The 17,089-nt window shown below is 40.9% G+C and overlaps 5 protein-coding genes across 9 annotated transcripts in view; 2 read left to right on the top strand and 3 right to left on the bottom strand.

Annotated features, from left to right (window-relative positions):
• Positions 1–17,089, bottom strand: part of LOC135705731 (E3 ubiquitin ligase Rnf121) — a 598,717-nt gene that overhangs the window by 23,344 nt on the left and 558,284 nt on the right. The gene's annotated exons all lie outside the window — the stretch shown is intronic.
• On the bottom strand, positions 175–1,684 carry Pyroxd1 (pyridine nucleotide-disulfide oxidoreductase domain 1). The gene has a single exon (XM_065227405.1). It carries the CDS (start codon positions 1,618–1,620, stop codon positions 223–225), a length of 1,398 nt encoding a protein of 465 aa, XP_065083477.1. The 5' UTR covers positions 1,621–1,684; the 3' UTR covers positions 175–222.
• Positions 1,603–2,594, bottom strand: mRpS18B (mitochondrial ribosomal protein S18B). Its single transcript, XM_065227406.1, has 2 exons — positions 2,512–2,594; positions 1,603–2,324 (listed from the first exon to the last, which is right to left on the bottom strand). The coding sequence occupies exon 2, from the start codon at positions 2,301–2,303 to the stop codon at positions 1,683–1,685; it is 621 nt and encodes a 206-aa protein (XP_065083478.1). The 5' UTR covers positions 2,304–2,324; positions 2,512–2,594; the 3' UTR covers positions 1,603–1,682.
• Positions 7,705–11,115, top strand: LOC135705858 (uncharacterized). Its single transcript, XM_065227711.1, has 5 exons — positions 7,705–7,955; positions 8,021–8,717; positions 8,798–10,482; positions 10,537–10,739; positions 10,798–11,115. The coding sequence occupies exons 1-5, from the start codon at positions 7,819–7,821 to the stop codon at positions 10,902–10,904; spliced, it is 2,829 nt and encodes a 942-aa protein (XP_065083783.1). The 5' UTR covers positions 7,705–7,818; the 3' UTR covers positions 10,905–11,115.
• The window catches only part of Synd (protein kinase C and casein kinase substrate in neurons protein Synd), a 100,737-nt gene continuing 95,377 nt past the window's right edge, over positions 11,730–17,089 (top strand). Inside the window, exons 1-2 of one of the 5 annotated variants that reach the window (XM_065227541.1) lie at positions 11,731–11,896; positions 12,833–12,993. The gene's annotated coding sequence lies outside the window, so the exon portion shown is untranslated. Of the gene's footprint in view, positions 12,994–17,089 lie in introns of all 5 variants that reach the window. The other 4 variants (XM_065227540.1, XM_065227539.1, XM_065227538.1 and 1 more) reach the window with 4 other exon arrangements.

Below are 17,089 nucleotides of genomic sequence, written 5' to 3'. Positions count from 1 at the left end.
ACGTTCTTTGCTTTTGAAGGTTCTCGTAGGTGCGGACCGGTGGAAAAAGTGCTCAGAAAGTATTCCCAATAAAAATGTGTAACTAAAACGTTTCCTCCTGCTGATTAGAAAGAAATACCTACTAGGTTACAGCTGGAAATGTCATCAGAAGTAAAAACAATGTTCAGTTTTGCATCTCAATTGATATATTTACGGAAATTAATATATTCACTGGACCTAATGCTAGTCGAAATAGTCCTCGATATCAATATTCGGATCCAGCAAGTCTTCTCCATACGGTGCTAGGTCTAGTTGATTCAAAATAAGGTTCTCACTCGTCTCCTCCAGTCCCGTCTCTCCGATCAACATCGCTCCCTGAAGTCGACCATCGACCATGATAAACTTGATGTATTCTAGGCCCGGTGTCATCCTCAGCAGTATCTCATACTTATCGTCCAATCCCTGCCCATTGTATCGGCCGAGTAAAACCACCTGGTATCCAAATAATGTCGTAACATGGTTGAACAACTCAAAGCAAAAATCCTGGTATATCGTCTCTCCGGCTCGTTTCGCTGCCATTGCTCTAGCAGCCATTGCTCCCATCTGACGAGCTTGTGTCCACAACCGCATCTGGAACCAGTGTTTGGCATGTTCCCAACCAGCATAGCAAACATCGCCAGCCGCATAAACGTTCTCGACAGAGGTAGCCATTTCCCAGTCGACGAGAAGACCTCCATCTGGCCCCAGCTGGAATTCTTGATCACATGTGAAATTCCTTGTGGGCACCACTCCCGTTGCTGAAACTACAAAATCGCATTCAATGCTTTCGCCATTGGACAGCCTGACCTGTAAAGGGCACCCTTCTTTCTTTTCTACAATTTCTTCGACCTCAACCTTGTAGTGTATTTTTACCGCATCCGGAACGTTCTCCAGCTTCCCCGAAATGTCCACAGTCCGATGCCAATCGGGACCAAGAGCAGCTCCCCGCTTATTTCCACTAGATTCGCCTTTTTCTTCCGAATATCTCATCCTCTTGACGATCGATTTCTTCTCCCCTTTGGTAGTTAACCGTTCCTGAAAGAACCGAGCGGCACCGGAATCGACAAACGTTGAGCTGATGTATTCGTCTTTGATAATCCAGTGGACCTCGATGCCGCTTATTTCGTACACCAGTTCCGAAGCGATTCCTCCATTTCCGACCACGGCCAGGCGAGTCGCGTTCTTAACCCGTTTTTGGAACTCCTGAACCGATTCGGTGTCCCGAATACCAATCACGTGCGGACTACCCTTGGCTTGCTCAATCAATTTGGGACGCGCTCCGGTGCAAATGCACAAATAACTGTAGGTGATTCTATTTCCATTCACGGTCCTGATGAAGTGACTTTTGCTTTCTATACTCAGCAGCTGATCTTCTACTACTCGAATATTTCTATCCAAACTCTTGGCCGACTTCTCCTGCACATCGAAACGGGTTAGAACCTTTCCCAGTGGTATCAGATTGGTAGCAGCCTTGACCAACGATGACTCGGTTATCAAAATTATACTATCCTTTGAATCAGCCAGAAACACCAATGTCTCTGCACAAGAAACTCCCGCAATCCCTCCGCCCACAACCAAATAGGTGCAACTAATTTCCATCATTAATTACTATAAATCTAAACTACTACACCGCAACAAATCAGCAACTCGTACGCACTTACAATCTATTGCTTCTGCGCCGGATAGTACTCGGAGTAATCGTAATCCCGGAATGGCACGTCAAACGTTATCAAACCATAGTCCTTGGCCCGTTCGACGACCACCAGCAGTTCCTGATGCCGCTTCTGGCACAGCCCGGTAATCTGGTAGCTGAGAACTTTTCCGTTTTGCGACGAAATAAACTGTTTGATCAGGTCAACGTTCCTGTGGTCCAACACTAGATATTCGTCCCGACAGATGGGACACGGATTACCCGTAGCAAGCTTACCTTGTCGGATACACGTCTTTCGGGTTTGCTTCGGTGGGTAAACTCCCTTGTGATTTCTTCGATACTGCTTCCACACCGGATCTTCTTGATAGGTCTGTTGGTACGCTTCGCTTGTCAGATACCGGATGCTGGTTTCGACCGGAATGATCCGTGTGCGATCTTTCGGATCGTCTCGTACCTCTACCTTGGCTTGTTCCTGCTCTTCCGAAGGTTGATTTCCTTCTACATCATCGGAAGGCGCTGTTTTCTCCGCAAAACGGTTATGAACCGACGTCAGGAAGGACCGACTATTGACGGAAATTATTCCCTGGCGATAGGCTGAAAAAATTTCACTGCCCAGTACTCGAAATATTGACATTTCCTGGCTTTGGGTTTTGTTCTGTGGGAGATGACGTAAGTGGAGTTAATTTTTGCTAACTGCAAAACATACGTAAAACTGAGGATTTTAAATTAAAACTGTTGAAAAATATTTTCCAGCATGATGTAAATAGTTGAGCATATGCTCAAATGGAACGATCAACTATTTATACTGTGAAAATACATCAAATTTACAAAAAAATAATTACCGGTGATGTCCGTGTATCGTTGAACAAGCGCGTGTTTTCTTCAGTTTTCCATAAACTTCGGTAAACAAAAAATTATAACGATTCTGAAGGGGACACCTGTCGTCAATACACGTTAATTAAACACCCCAATTTTCAGTTTTAAACAACTCAACCTGCAATGGCCGTGTACACGGAATAATGGAACAACTCAAAATCGAGATAGGAAGTACTTAAAAATAAGTACTTCTATCACCTCGACTATCACAACCGGTGGAAAATAACAATTTTGAATTGGCTCGCTAGCCTACACGAAACGAAAATCAATTATTTTATTCATGTGTTTCACTTAAACATTTTTGACAAAACATCAGCCTTATACATTCCATAAGACAATTAAGCCACATACTGCCGATACTCGCATAATTGTCCCATCTTTGCTTGATTTCCTATTCATATGGGACAGTTATGCTTTTATGGGCAGCATAGGTCCTATAAGAATGCATAAAAGGTATGTGTGACCCTAGGTGTGACCGCCTATCCGAATCTATCGAACCGTCTCAAAAGTCCCTACACAGAAATTCCAAGAAAGCACGTCAACTTACTTTGCTTGACAGCATCGGTTTAAACATTATTTTTAATATCCGGAGTGATTTGAGATTTGGGCTCGGATTTGGGCGTAATTGCATTTGTAAACAAACACGTGAATCACCGATTTCTTGCGAATAATAGCTCAATCAGGTTGCTATGTGTATCTTACGTGAGTTACTCAGAGTTACTCAAAATTAACTCCGGTTTGACTCATGATCGAAAGCTGTCTAGCCCCCAGTATTTTAGTTTTTATGTATATTTTCAATGCTGAAAATGTGGGAAAGTTCAAGAAACTGCTGCTGCTTATGGTTTTTTGACAGTTTTACAACTTTTAAAATTACTAGCCAAAAGTAAAGGAAACACTTTTAAATAAAAAAAAAAAGTTTTATTTTGAAAATGATCATAAGTGAAACTACGAAATCAGGGAAACTTTTAATTTGATCATGCATTATATTTATAGCAATAATTTTTGTTCTTTGTGTGTACTCAGAGATATGGGGAAATTTCTTAAAACTGCACGACCACTGAAAATAATTCAGAGAAACAGAGTCTTTCATTCGGTTGTATGAGAAACTTCTAAAAACTGCAGGTACTCAGCGCTGAGTTCCTGCAGTTTTTAGAAATTTTCTATACCCCCTGGTAGAAGCAACAATCAATACGAAACTAACGATTTTAAATTGGCTCACCACTTTAGTAGCCTATTGGTCCCAAGCAAACGATTAACGTACCCTATTCTAGTAGAAATTCTAGTACTACGCAATGTTTGTTTTGATTCGCTATGAAAGTTTGACAGATAAAATGAGGGGTTAGTGGATTTTCCTATGTTTCGAGGGGTGAATCGATTAGCTTGGGACCGAAGAGAGTACCAGAGCTGTACCAAAAAGTTGAGCACGTTTCTGCGGGACCTTCTAGTCTTAGAGTTACCTCTATGGTAGAAGTGACTCTCTCTCTCTCTCTCTCTCTCTCTGAGTTATTCACAGTGACCGTGTGGAGGAACTCGGCGCTGAGAGCCTGCACTTTTTAGAAATTTCCTAAGAGGAAGAGGAAACAACTGCCTTCTTTATGTCTGTGACATGTTCTTCTTCTCTCGCGGAAACGACCGTGCAAAAACTATTTCATTATAGGTCGCAGTCGACTGCCAAAATACAAGAAATATATATAAAATAAATACAATTCCCTGTTGTAAAAATTCTCGTGTTTCTACACGTTCGCCCGACTAATCCGGCGCTGGTTCGAGTTTGACAGAAAATTGGTTCATAAAAGTCCCCCTATTGTCTCCTCTTCCTCTTAGGAAATTTCTTATACAACTGAGTAGAAGCATAGAGGTAACTCTAAGACTAGTAGGTCCCGAAGAAACCTGCTCAACTTTTTGGCTCAGCTCTGGTACTATCTTCGGTCCCAAGCTAATCGATTCATCCCTCGAAACATAAGAAATTTCACTAACCCCTCATTTTATCTGTCAAACTTTCATAGCGAATCAAAACAAACATAGTGTAGTACTAGAATTTTGACAAGAATGTGGTACGTAATCGATTTGCTTGGGACCAATAGGCTAGTCAAGTAGTGAGGCAATTTGAAATCGTTTGTTTCGTATTGATTGTTGGTAGAAGTCACTCCCTCTGAGCTATTCTCAGTGGCCGTGTATCTAGGAGCTTTATCAGAGGTGACACACAAGGGGCCGTATGAATTAAAAGAGTTTACTTTACTTTCCCGTGCTTTTCTTATTCGATTTTCTCTTTGCATTGCTACAGCTAAGTGAAACAATTTTCTAGAATTTGTTCAATGCAGAGTAGTAACAACAATCAATACGAAACTAACGATTTTAAATTGGCTCACTACTTGACTAGTCTATTGGTCCCAAGCAAATCGATTACGTACCCCATTCTAGTCAACATTCTAGTACTACGCAATGTTTGTTTTGATTCGCTATGAATGTTTGACAGATAAAATTAGGGGTTAGTGGATTTTCCTATGTTTCGAGGGGTGAATCGATTAGCTTGGGACCGAAGATAGTACCAGAGCTGAGCCAAAAAGTTGAGCACATTTCTTCGGGACCTACTAGTCTTAGAGTTACCTCTATGGTAGTAACAGGTTGTATTGGCTATCAAAAGCAACATCAAACGCACCGAGAAACGTTAAATCTAGCGAGTTATTAACAAAAGAGAAAATCGACGAAGAGAATCGATCATCGCGTACACACTTAGAAAATATCTCCGACTTCGGTAATTATTTTACCGAAATCTCAACCGCTGAGCGGTCGGTAATGTTTTCGGTAAATTTTAGAATTACCGAACTGTCCGTAATTCTGATTGAAAATCAGCTGTCAAAATGATACGAAAAGATCGGTAAAGTTTACTGAACTAATTGTAAAACTAAATTACCGAACATATTGTTAATTTCAAAAGCCCGTTGGAATAAAATTGGGTTCTCAATAAAATAAAACAACACACGTAATTATGAGTTTGAATTAATGTATTTAATTTTGTTTTGTATTGGATGCGTTTTCGTTATTTGGGATACATTTTTTTTTTTGTAAATTCATTCATTCAGAAACAGGTGAAAATGTAGAAAATCGTTGGATAAATGATTAAAGAGAATGCAAAAATTTAGCTCCCGTGGTGCTCAGAGTAGCAGTATGCAAAACAGCCCCGCGAAGAAAAAGAAAAAACTGCCTGTCAGTTGGAGCTGGTTGGACATTGAGCACAGTAAATGTCTCAAGAAGTATGTTGAACGCAAGTTTCAATTCTGCCAGAACCAGAATGGACCATTCGCTCCAGCGAATAACGCAATCTTCGCTGTTTTTCAACGGCTCTCCTCTTACGTACAATACAGGAATCATCGATGCAGTTTGCGGAGGGTCATCGTCCATCTGAATTAACCGGGACTAACTTCAGCCCCGCACAGAAAACATTTAATTGCAATCTTAAAGGAAGAACTTTTAGACAAATGCAAGTGTATTACTTACGGAAAATGTGTACCAGACGTTCATCCAGCTGATGCAGATCATTAAATATAGCTTCCATGGTTTTTTCACTGTTTTTTTTCCCTTTTATTTAAAAAAGAACTTCTCGAAGCAGCAGTTGACGTGAAATATGAGAATAAAAATGGCTGACAAGGTAAAGCTGAGTTACGGATAGTTCGGTAAAACGTTGTCCTAATTTACAATATTTCGGTTAAAAAATTACAGTGTACGGCAATTAAAAAGTTTTACAATATTTTCGGTGAATTTTAGACGAATTTCGGTAAAGCAAAAGATTACCACAACATTATGCCTATTTTTTAAGGTTTTTCGGTAAAATTTGATAAAACTACCGAAAGAATTGTTATTTTTGCTGTTACCAAATAGTTTCAGTAAAAAATATTACCGAAGTCGGAGATATTTTCTAAGTGTGTATAGGCCCTTATAGCAACAATCAATACGAAACTAACGATTTTAAATTGGCTCACCACTTTAGTAGCCTATTGGTCCCAAGCAAACGATTAACGTACCCTATTCTAGTTGAAATTCTATTACTACACTATGTTTGTTTTGATTCGCTATGAAAGTTTGACAGATAACATCAGGGGTGTGTGGATTCATGCAGAACATGCAGGGGTGAGTGAAATAGCTTGGGACTGCTTGGGACCGTTGTTCTGGTACTGAGTGAGCCAAAAATAATAATGATTTTCTTCGGGACCCAGTGGTCTTAGAGTTACCTCTATGCTTATAGTACGTTCAGACTACAGAGTTATAACATGTTATAGCGCTATCTTGATGGTGGTTTCTGTGTTGCAATTAGTTGACAACCGTTATAACATGTTATAACTCTCCAGTCTGGACAGCGTTTTATGCATGCACACTGTAGATCTGTCGAACTTCAACTTCGGTTTTCTCCGTTTTCTCAAAATGGTGCACCGCCGTGTGGATATGTTACATTGGTCTATTTGAAAAGTGACACGAGAGTTGACAAATGAAGAACGTCGATCGGATTCTTGTCAATGTTGTTCATTTCAGTGCCAACATTTCAAAGGGGCGTAATTGCTTTTGTAAACAAAGGCTTTAGCCGTCGATTTATCGCAAATAAAAGCTCACTCCTCCAAATTATCAATGCTAGCTGGAAGAGGAAACATTCCTCTACCTGTTGGTGCAATCAATTTTCATGAGTGAGCTTTTATTTGCGAGAAATCAACGGCTAAAGCCATTGTTTACAAATGCAATTACGCCCCTATGAAATGTTGGCACTGATTTGTCAACTTGTCGCTCCCAACACAGTTCGACAGTGAGCATGCATAAGGGCCTATACGCGATGATCGATTCTCTTCATCGATTTTCTCTTTGCATTGCTACAGCTAAGCGAAACAATTTTGTAGAATTTATTCAATGTAGAGTTGTAACAGGTTGCTTTGGCTATCAAAAGCAACAGCAAACGCACCGACAAACGTTAAATCTAGCGAGTTATTAACAAAAGAGAAAATCGATTAAGAGAATCGATCATCGCGTATACGCCCTTATGAATGCTCACTGTCGAGTTTACCCATTTTTTGGTAGGTTCAGTTTTGACCGATCTGGGTGGATTTTACGCAAATTTGGGTAGATTTGAATTAGCGTGTACACTTTAATCCAGCCCAGCCAGCTGCAAAATTTAATTACTGTTCACGCGTGTTTGGTGTTTTCAAATTAATAAAATTATTGTAATTCCCGCGAATTGTTTTCACGTTTTAACCGTTCTCTCAAATGTAGAAATTGAATAAAGGAGAAACATGAATATGATGAAAATGTGCAGTTTCTGTCATCTCCCGGCTGATTTGGTGTGTAGCCGTTGTCTTGAGGTGTACTGTTCCTTCGTGTGCCAGATCCGGGACTGGTCCGAGCACAGGAGAACCTGCGTCGACATTCCGTAAACTGCCATATTCTCAATATGTTGACATAATTCTGATGCATTTTTATTTGACTTGCCGGCAGGAAGTTATATCCAGCTGACAGTTATCTGGAAGTATTGGCCGGTGGCGTAATGCTACCTCCAAGAAATTCAGTCACAACCGAGCGAACATCGCGGAAACTACTGGCAAACAATGGACGTTCATTGACACCTTTGCGTAGGCCGCACTTCCACATGGGACCCGTCGGAGCGTCGGTAAATCGCGATGTAAAAGGCTTGCCTTCGGAACCGACTGAGAAGGCTCGCAACATCACCGTAACGATGGAAAGCGAACAGCGGATGGTGAAAATAAAAGCCAAAGATAGTTATCAGAAAAACGCGATTGAGGACCTAAGACCGGCGGAGTGCGCAGCGAATACACCTCAAATGTCGGCAAAGTTGAAACTGGAAATGCTCAAACAACACAAGAAGGTGGATAAGGCAGACCGTGTCGTTGAGTCGACTAACAAGCAGTGTAAAACGTGGATGTTGCATTTCCCGCTGGAAAAGTCAGAAGGGGAGATGTTCGGAGTTGTCGTCCAGTGCGTTCCGGCGGATCAACCGAAGCGATGTTGGGTAATTTTGGCAGACCACGAGACTCAGTGCGACAAACTGCTGCGTGACATCAATGGTCAGGTTAATCCGGAAGGCAAATCGATTAGGTACGATGATATACTGGTGGATGATATCTATACGGCTCCGTATGAGGGTTTCTACTACCGGGTGGTGATTTTGGAAAAGGTATGTATCGTGCGTTGAGCTTATGAAGACGGTAGCGTGTTGCCGAAACTAATGTGTAATGGTATTGACTGATTTTTCAGATTGACTCGGTTAAGTCTCTGGTCAAAATTCGACTGATCGACTACGGAAACGAATTGATTCTGCCGACTGCCGATCTACGTGCTCCGCTTCCGCTGATGAAGAATCTTCGTGCGTTTGCATTTCTTATCGAGATTCAGAATCTGAATCGACCTCTTGAGCTAACCGAAGTAATTCGGATTATTATCATTCGGTCGGAGAGCGATCGGAAGATTGTAGATATGGATCAGACGCGTTTGAGTTTGTTACATTGGCTTGGGAACACGACAGTCGGAGAGGGTAGAATCGTGGCCACTTTTTCTTCTCGGAAAGCGCTAGTTTTGCTTGCATCTGAACCGACGATGCCAATCATAAAAAATTTGCACACACAGTTACCGAAAGTAGCTACCATGTTTCCGTTGGCAGATAATTCAAAAGTGGGAGATCTCGTCTGTGTGGAACTATCCGAAGTCGGTTGGTCGCGAGCGATGATCATCGAGCAACACGAAGGTTACCGGTTGGTTTTCACCATCGACAATGGAACGATGGAGTTGGTAAGGGCGCAGGATGTTCGCAGGCTGCCGGAAAAGTACAAGCACAAGCCTTGGCTCGTGTTGAAGATGGATGTAGGCAAGGTGGTTACGAATGAGCTGGACTTTAAACGGATGTGCTATATGCCAAGCTTTGAGTTCACATTTGAGCGGTTGTCATACAAAAAGGCGCTACAAAAGATGAAGTGTACCATGAAGGATTCTGAAGGGAAACGTATACTTGCGGAAGTAGACTTTATGGACTTTGAATGCGATCTGAAGAAAGCTGGATTAAACTTTTGGCCTCATATTCCACAGGACAAAAGCATTGTAAGAATTTCATTCACTTTCGATGTAAGCACCATAGTCGTCTGTCCCAGAGATATTATCAATATCTATACTGGGCTACTGCAGACGGTGTTGCCGACCTTAAAACGCTTGACCACGGCTCCGAATGTGAAGGACGTAATCGTTGCTGTGGATGATCTCATGATACCGTACCGAGCATTAGTCCTTTCCAATGTATCTACGACGGAAGTGGAACTCTTGGACCTCGACAGTGGAAACATCACGAAGACTGTTTTGCAAAAGCTGTTCGAATCCAATGGGTTCGTGAATAACCTGCCCGTTTACACCGTAAAAGTGCATATTCTAGATATGAACGTGTCCGCAATCAAAGATCAGGCTTGCGTTCTTGATCAATTGGATGCCTTCAGATCCGAGCAGCGTGAGTTCAGGATGCAGTTCGAAGGCGGATCGTACATTTACGGAGTGAAGTTGCTCGATGTGAACACGAATCGTTCGCTGGCTACGATTCTTTCGGAGCACCATGACAAAAAGGTTCGCGAGGTTGAACAAGCAGTCACACACAAACGGGAGCACGAAACAGAACAGGTAGTTGCCGAAGGACACGAACAGGACCGGAAGACTCATGAAGATCGTCAAATGACCGAAGTATCTGTTGCACTGGCGGTTTTCACTATCAACGACCTGAAACTGGTCGCGCTGCCTGTGGGAAAAAGTGGCGTCAAGTTGACCATCCTGGATGATGGTGCTCTTGCTCAGGGCTTACTCACCGTCTGCGAGTTGACGGAAGAGAACATAAAACGATACACCACCCTGATCGATGAGGTCAACAGAGTGGCTGCCACATGTGGGGGTGACGGATACTGTCCGAAGTAAGTAGGATATTGTGTTTAGGTACACTTGAATTTGTATACGGTACTTTGTAGATTGGACGAGTTGTGCATTGCCGTGTTCGATGACGACAAGATGTGGTACCGAGCGGTATGCTTGCAGACCCAACCAGCAAAGCACGCATTCGTGGTGCAATTGATCGATTATGGCAACATGACATTGGTCAAGCGCGAATCGATCCGTAGTCTGCCGGAGGAGCTAGCTTTTCCCTGTGCGGCACATACTTGCACCATCAAAGGTAAGCTTGCATATGCTATTAGTGCTACAAACGTGGTTGTAATTTTTTTTCGTAACAGATACCAAGAATGTTGTTGAAACGCTGACCAGACAACAGGCGACGTTGGGCTATGTGGTGGCACATGAGATCCAGTTCGAGAGGGATACATACTCTTTGTCGTTCTAGAAGATAATGTTATTTGAATTTGTTATTATTGTTTTCCTTGCGTTAAAGGAACACTGTTTATTTTTTTTTATTGATTTTTTTGTTATAAAGATTTAAAGTTAATTTTCATTTAATGCAATCCGTCGACGGAGAAAATGTTAAATTTCTCAGTCGATATGGAGCTCCCGAGCTATGTTGATCATTGATATTGTTTGGAAATAGATCCAACTGACTGAAGCATTTCAAACATCAGGCATATCATTTGATAACGGCACAAAAGCATTTGTAAACAAACTTTCTAAGGCCCTTTACACGCGAACCAAAGTACGCCCACGCAAACCAATACCACTTTCGGAAGGGTGATAGTTGCCCCTATCCGATGATGTTGTTGGTTTGCGTGGGTGTACTTTGGTTCACGTGTAAAGGGCCTTAGAAAGTTTGTTTACAAATGCTTTTGTGCCGTTACCAAATGTTATGCCTGACATATAAGTTTTCGAACATTGCTTTCTCCGACGATCAGTTATTAATTTACTTATCTGTTTGTATAATTTTTGAACTCAATGTGTGTGTACAGCCAAGTAGGGAAATGTCGGGAGTCGTGAATTTAAATCCATCGAGAAACAATATATTTTATAATGTTCAGTTCAATGAAATCCGGCTAATAATGACTGAACTGTATATCTTCCTCATCGACTGAAAAAGAGCACCCCTCGATCAGAAATTCCAGTTCAGCGCCTCTTTGTTGACACTTGGCCCGCTGACTGACAACACAAACTTTCGTTGTGGTTGTGCTCGGTCGCGATCCAACGGTTCTCCTGCAGGCAGCCAGCGGCGGCGACCAGTCAGACAACCAGCAGCAGCAGTATCCGTTCGTTTTTCCCCGTTCAGTGCTCGCTCAGTGATTAGCTGAATCTTGACCACGACGCAAGTTTGGTGCAAACGCGGTTGTGACGACGGTCTCCCACATCATAATCCCGGGTTGTTTTGTATTTTCCTGTTCTTTTTCCTCTGCTGTGAGTACACACCTCATACAAACGGTTTGGAAGAGTGTGCGTGCATAGGAATTTTGATGAACAAGAGTGTCAAGAGAGTGTAGTGGCTAAACGCGATTTTGAGTCGACGTAAAAAAGTAGTGAAAGATTGTCGTTCCGAATGCGATTGGAAGATTTTGATTTTTTTTTTTTAATCAAGGTGCGTTCTGTTTTGATATCGGAAAATTTCGTGGGTGTGTTTGATAAACAAGGACTGCTCTGGGGGGAACCACTTTGATCATCAGCCCCCTGTTCATATCGGTATGTGTTTTTGCGCTAGTGCAAGAGAGTGCGCAACGAGATGGGCTGTTCCTGTTGGAAAACTTTGTGCAAATTGAATTAGGAAGTTCTGGTCGAGAAATTCGAGGAAAAGCAGTTGTTGTTGGTCAGTGCGGGGAAAACACCCGAAACACGAGAGCAAAGTAGTTATTTTCGACGGTGAAGGAATTTCGCACACGATTACATAAAAGAACGCACTTTTACTCTTGGAAACATTCCCCGGCAGCAGCCAGCAAAACTGCTTCAATAGCAGCGCAGTAAGAGCGAGTTTACCAGTCAGTGGACGAAAAAAAAACAGCAGTAATTTTTTGTCGTCGTGGTCGCAGAATTCCGCTGAATGTGTGTGCGAGAGCTTTTTACTTGGTGCTACTGCTAGGTCATCATCGCCCAAAGCAGTTAACGAAAATCTCCATCGAATGCTTGAAATGGGGGAAAAACGGCAGTAATGGGAAATCATTTAAAACGTCATCCATTTTGACGTCTTATTTTGAGAAAATTAACAATATTTTTGTTTATGTTATTGTTTAAAATTTTGTTTCAAAAAAAGTGAATTAGTAACTAGGAATTTAGTTGTTAAGTTCTACTGAACTTGTTCTAATACAGGTGTCTCGTCATTTATTTTTCTGTAATAGTGTGCAGTGTTTAGGTTGTCTAAAAACAGAACCCAAATCGACAGTGAAAAAGGATTATAGCTACCGCAAGGGATTACTGGATATCAAATTGCTGCATTAATAATTAGTGTGTGCATACGCTAATTAGGTGGATAAAAAGGATAGGCATCCATCCGGCTACACAAACAGGTAAGGGTTATTAATATTTAGGAATACTGAAAATTTGCCTCACCCAACATCCTAAAACATCTACGAACTTTATTCTTGTCACGTTGTTGTAACCTTGAACTTGCTTTTGGTAGTACTACGTGCCTACCTTTACTCGACATGTTGCATTATTTACATACATACACTATCCTCAACAAACGATTGGGGTGTGGAACCCCTTTTTAGCGAATAAAAGTAAAACGTCAATGCAGAAAAAAAAAACAAAATGAACCAAATACTATCGCGGATTTTTGTTTTCCAAGATGCGAATAATAGTACTAATGTGAGTTTCAAATACCCACACGCACATATCGAAGACAGCTTCTTATAGCCATAGAGATCTTCTTGAGCTACTACTTAGAAGGTTCAAACACAGCGTGGGAGTGTAGTTTTAAAATTATCGCGAGGATTGGTTCTGTGTATTTTTCACACCGGTTCAGTGCTGGCGATGGGGTTTTATTTTTAATTCAAACGTGTTTCGTTTTCGGTACATTGTCAATCTCGTCCCATCTGAGAGGAAGCAGGACACCGGCTATGGTTGGGATAAATTTTCGAGATTACCCTGCCATTCGCAGTTGTTTCTTTGCGAATTGTGTGCAAATTTCGAAAATCATCAATAACTGACAGAATTCCTAAGAAATACTACAAAACCTGGGTAATCCCTTTAAAAACTTAGTAATAATTCTTCCAAATGCGCTTTGCATCCAGTTGAAAGCATTCCATATATTCCTCCAGTCGAATTTACTGCATTATCCCTTCGAAGTGCCTAAAAAGTCACAGTTGACGAAATCGAACTGGCCATCCAGTTTTGGAGATGAATTCAAGAAATATGTAAATGGGAATGTCACTTTTCCCATATGACAATAGTTAAAAATATAGTTGTTTCCGAATAGAATGTACGCTACCTGCTATGCTTTGGAGAAAGGTGCCCGTATTGTAAATGAAAGAATAGCACCGGATTGAAATAACTACTAAATCTATTGTTTTGTTTGAGTGTCCAGTTTTTTTTTTTTCAGAGTGCAGACCTTAAATCCCAATGTTCAACATTGCTGTAGAAGGTGTTATGGGCTTTAACATGCGGGGCACGTTCTTTAATAACTTCAGTGATTTCATTTGCTTCGCTGACGACGTAAACATTGTGACACGACTGGAAGAACGTTTCAGGTTGTGAACACCAGGCTGAAACGTCAAGCAGAAAAGGTTGAATTGAAGATATCGAAGACAAAGTATCTGCTGGCTGGAGGAACTGAGCGCGATGGAGATGAGTTCGAGGTGGTGGATGAACTTGTGTACCTCTGACCATTGGTGACGTCGGATAACAAGTGCTGCAGTGAAATGCAGATATGCATTGTCTCCCTAAGCCATACTTACTGCGGACTACATAAGACTTTGAGGTCTTGTTAACTTTGACAAACGTACTGTGTACCTTGGACAAGACGCTGATAGACGCTGACGCTTTGCAGACAGCGTGGCTGGTGACGTGCAGCTATGGATCGAGTGGACAGAAGTCTTTTGTGTATAGCAAAGGATACTCAGGCTCAGTTAGGTAATGAAAACGGTGTTTAGAGAAGAAGAATGAACCACGAGCTGGTGCAATTATATAGTGGGTACAATGTGCTAGACACGCTGTAAGAATGTCGGACAATAAACCGTGCGTGCTAGGCAGTTATACCAAGAGGTACAAGGTCTAGAAAATGTGAGATGCTCAAGAAACTGGAGACAACTAGCCATGAACCGAGTTAGTCGGTGAAAAAATCTACATCAAGTGAAGTCTCATCGAAGGACGCTGGACCACCCAAGTAACCATTGGCACTATATTTCGCTATATTGGCTGTATACATCTGAACAATGAGTTCTGATGAGACCCGTATAAGGCAGAAATGGTCACTTATTTGGCGTAATCCATACTTGGGTAGGAATGGTAGCCTTAAATTCCCAAAAGCGTTTGTGAATATTGAACACCCAACTCCGCCCATCGCTCACGAAATCACCTCACTGCTGGAGCAACAATAGAAAAGCAGGGTGGCCACTTAACCTGGAGAACCAGGAATTAACCAGGATTCGTAAACCGGGAATTTAATTGGAACCATAAATTTTTATGTAGACCTACGAAACAGGTACGAAATTTCAAGAGCGCAACTATCGGCTCCCACAAAATATACAACGATGTAACTGGAACTTCGTGTTTGCTGCAGTGAAACAAACAGAGAGTTCTAATTTCATGAGCGATGTCACAACTGTGCCCGAGAATTGTGCTCTAACAATCATGAAGTAATAGGGCATATAAGCCATCATGACGGCTATTTTTTGATGCTTCATGGAATCATTTTAAGTTCTCTTGGAATATTCTTCAGAAATCTCTTGGCATTCCCTTTGAAATTACGAAAGTATTCTTCGCAAAAAATAAACATCAGAATTCAATGGTACCTTTCCTCAGAATTTCCTGGAAATTCTTCTCAAAATTCCCTTGTGAGAATCTTATGGAATGTTCTTGGAGTTATCTCTCCTTATCGTAGGGTTAATTTATTTTGAAATCTCCTTTGAATTCCCCTTATAATGTTGAAATTCTTTCAGAATTGCATTAGAATTCCCTGGAATTCTACTCAAAATAATAGTTTCGTCAAAACTAATACTTCTCAAAATTACATACCAGGAACTTCTAATAAAATTTGGAATTCCTTCGCAATTCTCATCAAAACTCATTTGTCATTCTCATCAAAATTCTTCACAATGTTAGTATCCTAAAATGTTATCTAAGTCCATTTTGTTAAATAAGATCTTGAAAATTACGCCCTATTTCTAGATGGAGCTGGAATTACGGCCTAACAGCTTTTGTAAACAATGACTTCTATCGATGATTCCTAGAAATTCAAGGCTCACACACGCAAACCAACATCCTCATCAGGTGGGAAAGACTTCCCCTATCCGATGGATATATTGGTCTGCGTGGGCGTGCCTTGAGTTCCTAGAAATCATCGATAGAAGTCATTGTTTACAAAAGCTGTTTCGCCCTAATTCCAGCTCTATCTAGATTTGAGATTTTACATTTTTCGATGTCTTAATTATTAAAGCACAATAATGTGAAAAAAAAACTGGTTGCAATATTACAAATTTAATTATCCTACTTATGGAATGTAAATTTGAAAATTTGTGCCGATCTTGGAGCCTAATTTCTATAATTCAGAAAATCAATAATGTTGTTTCACAATTGAGGTGTTTTTACGGTTTGCTATGCAGTTTCTTACCCATCAGTGACATCAATTGTTGCAACCAATCTTTTCAAACATATGTAGTCGTTTATATCGAACCGGGAAAGATGTATTGGGCACCCGGGAAAAACCGGGAAATAAATTTCTTAAATTCAGTGGCCACCCTGGAAAGAGCAGAGGTGGCCAGCAGACCAACAAATCCGAGAAATAATCAGGAATTTAAAAAGTAACAGGGTAAACCCGGAAATTCTGCGGGAGAACCGGCAAAAAAAATAATCATTTACATTCGGTCATTTGTTTATGACAGAGCTTTGGAGTCAACTAGTGAAAAAGAGTGAGATTTTCTCTGTCTAAAACTGAAGCAAAAATTCTTGAATTTTGTACGATTAGACATCAAAATTTAACATGAAATTTTTATCAGAATTTCCAATCAAAGAATTAGCTTAGATTTCTGCTCATAATTATCATGTAATTCTTCTCAAAATTACTTGAAAACTCTCATCATAATAATCTCGGAATTTCTTCTATCCTGAAAACTCGATTCCTTTGAATGTTTTTATTTTCTTTAAACTGTAGTCAAAGCTTATCTCAGAATTTTTTCACACTTTTCCTTAGAAATCCTCTAGAATTTTCCTCATGAATCCACTTTTGAATTTTCATGAAATTTTCCTTCGAATTTCTTAAAATTCTGTTATGAATCTTTCTTAGTATTCTTTGCCAAAAGTGTTTGTTTCTTTAGGCCATGTGCACGACGCATGCCTATTGGCGTATGTATAAGCTTGTATGTATGCGCAGAGTACTAGGATAAAAGTAACACAATAATAACTTTTTGCCAGGGGGAATGCCACTTCGGGGGATGCATATTTTTT

Source organism: Ochlerotatus camptorhynchus, unplaced genomic scaffold (genome assembly GCF_037179485.1).
Source record: "Ochlerotatus camptorhynchus isolate MF236.1 unplaced genomic scaffold, CSIRO-AGI_Acam_v1.1 ptg000274l, whole genome shotgun sequence".
Classification (NCBI taxonomy): domain Eukaryota; kingdom Metazoa; phylum Arthropoda; class Insecta; order Diptera; family Culicidae; genus Ochlerotatus; species Ochlerotatus camptorhynchus.
This window is presented reverse-complemented; position numbering and strand designations above follow the sequence as displayed.

Coding starts and splice junctions, on each gene's coding strand:
- Pyroxd1 (XM_065227405.1), bottom strand. CDS start 1,620: ATGATGGAAATTAGTTGCACCTATTTGGTTGTGGGCGGAGGGATTGCG.
- LOC135705858 (XM_065227711.1), top strand. CDS start 7,819: ATGAATATGATGAAAATGTGCAGTTTCTGTCATCTCCCGGCTGATTTG. Junction 10,483..10,536: donor GGTGACGGATACTGTCCGAA/GTAAGTAGGATA, acceptor GGTACTTTGTAG/ATTGGACGAGTTGTGCATTG. Junction 10,740..10,797: donor ACATACTTGCACCATCAAAG/GTAAGCTTGCAT, acceptor TTTTCGTAACAG/ATACCAAGAATGTTGTTGAA.
- mRpS18B (XM_065227406.1), bottom strand. CDS start 2,303: ATGTCAATATTTCGAGTACTGGGCAGTGAAATTTTTTCAGCCTATCGC.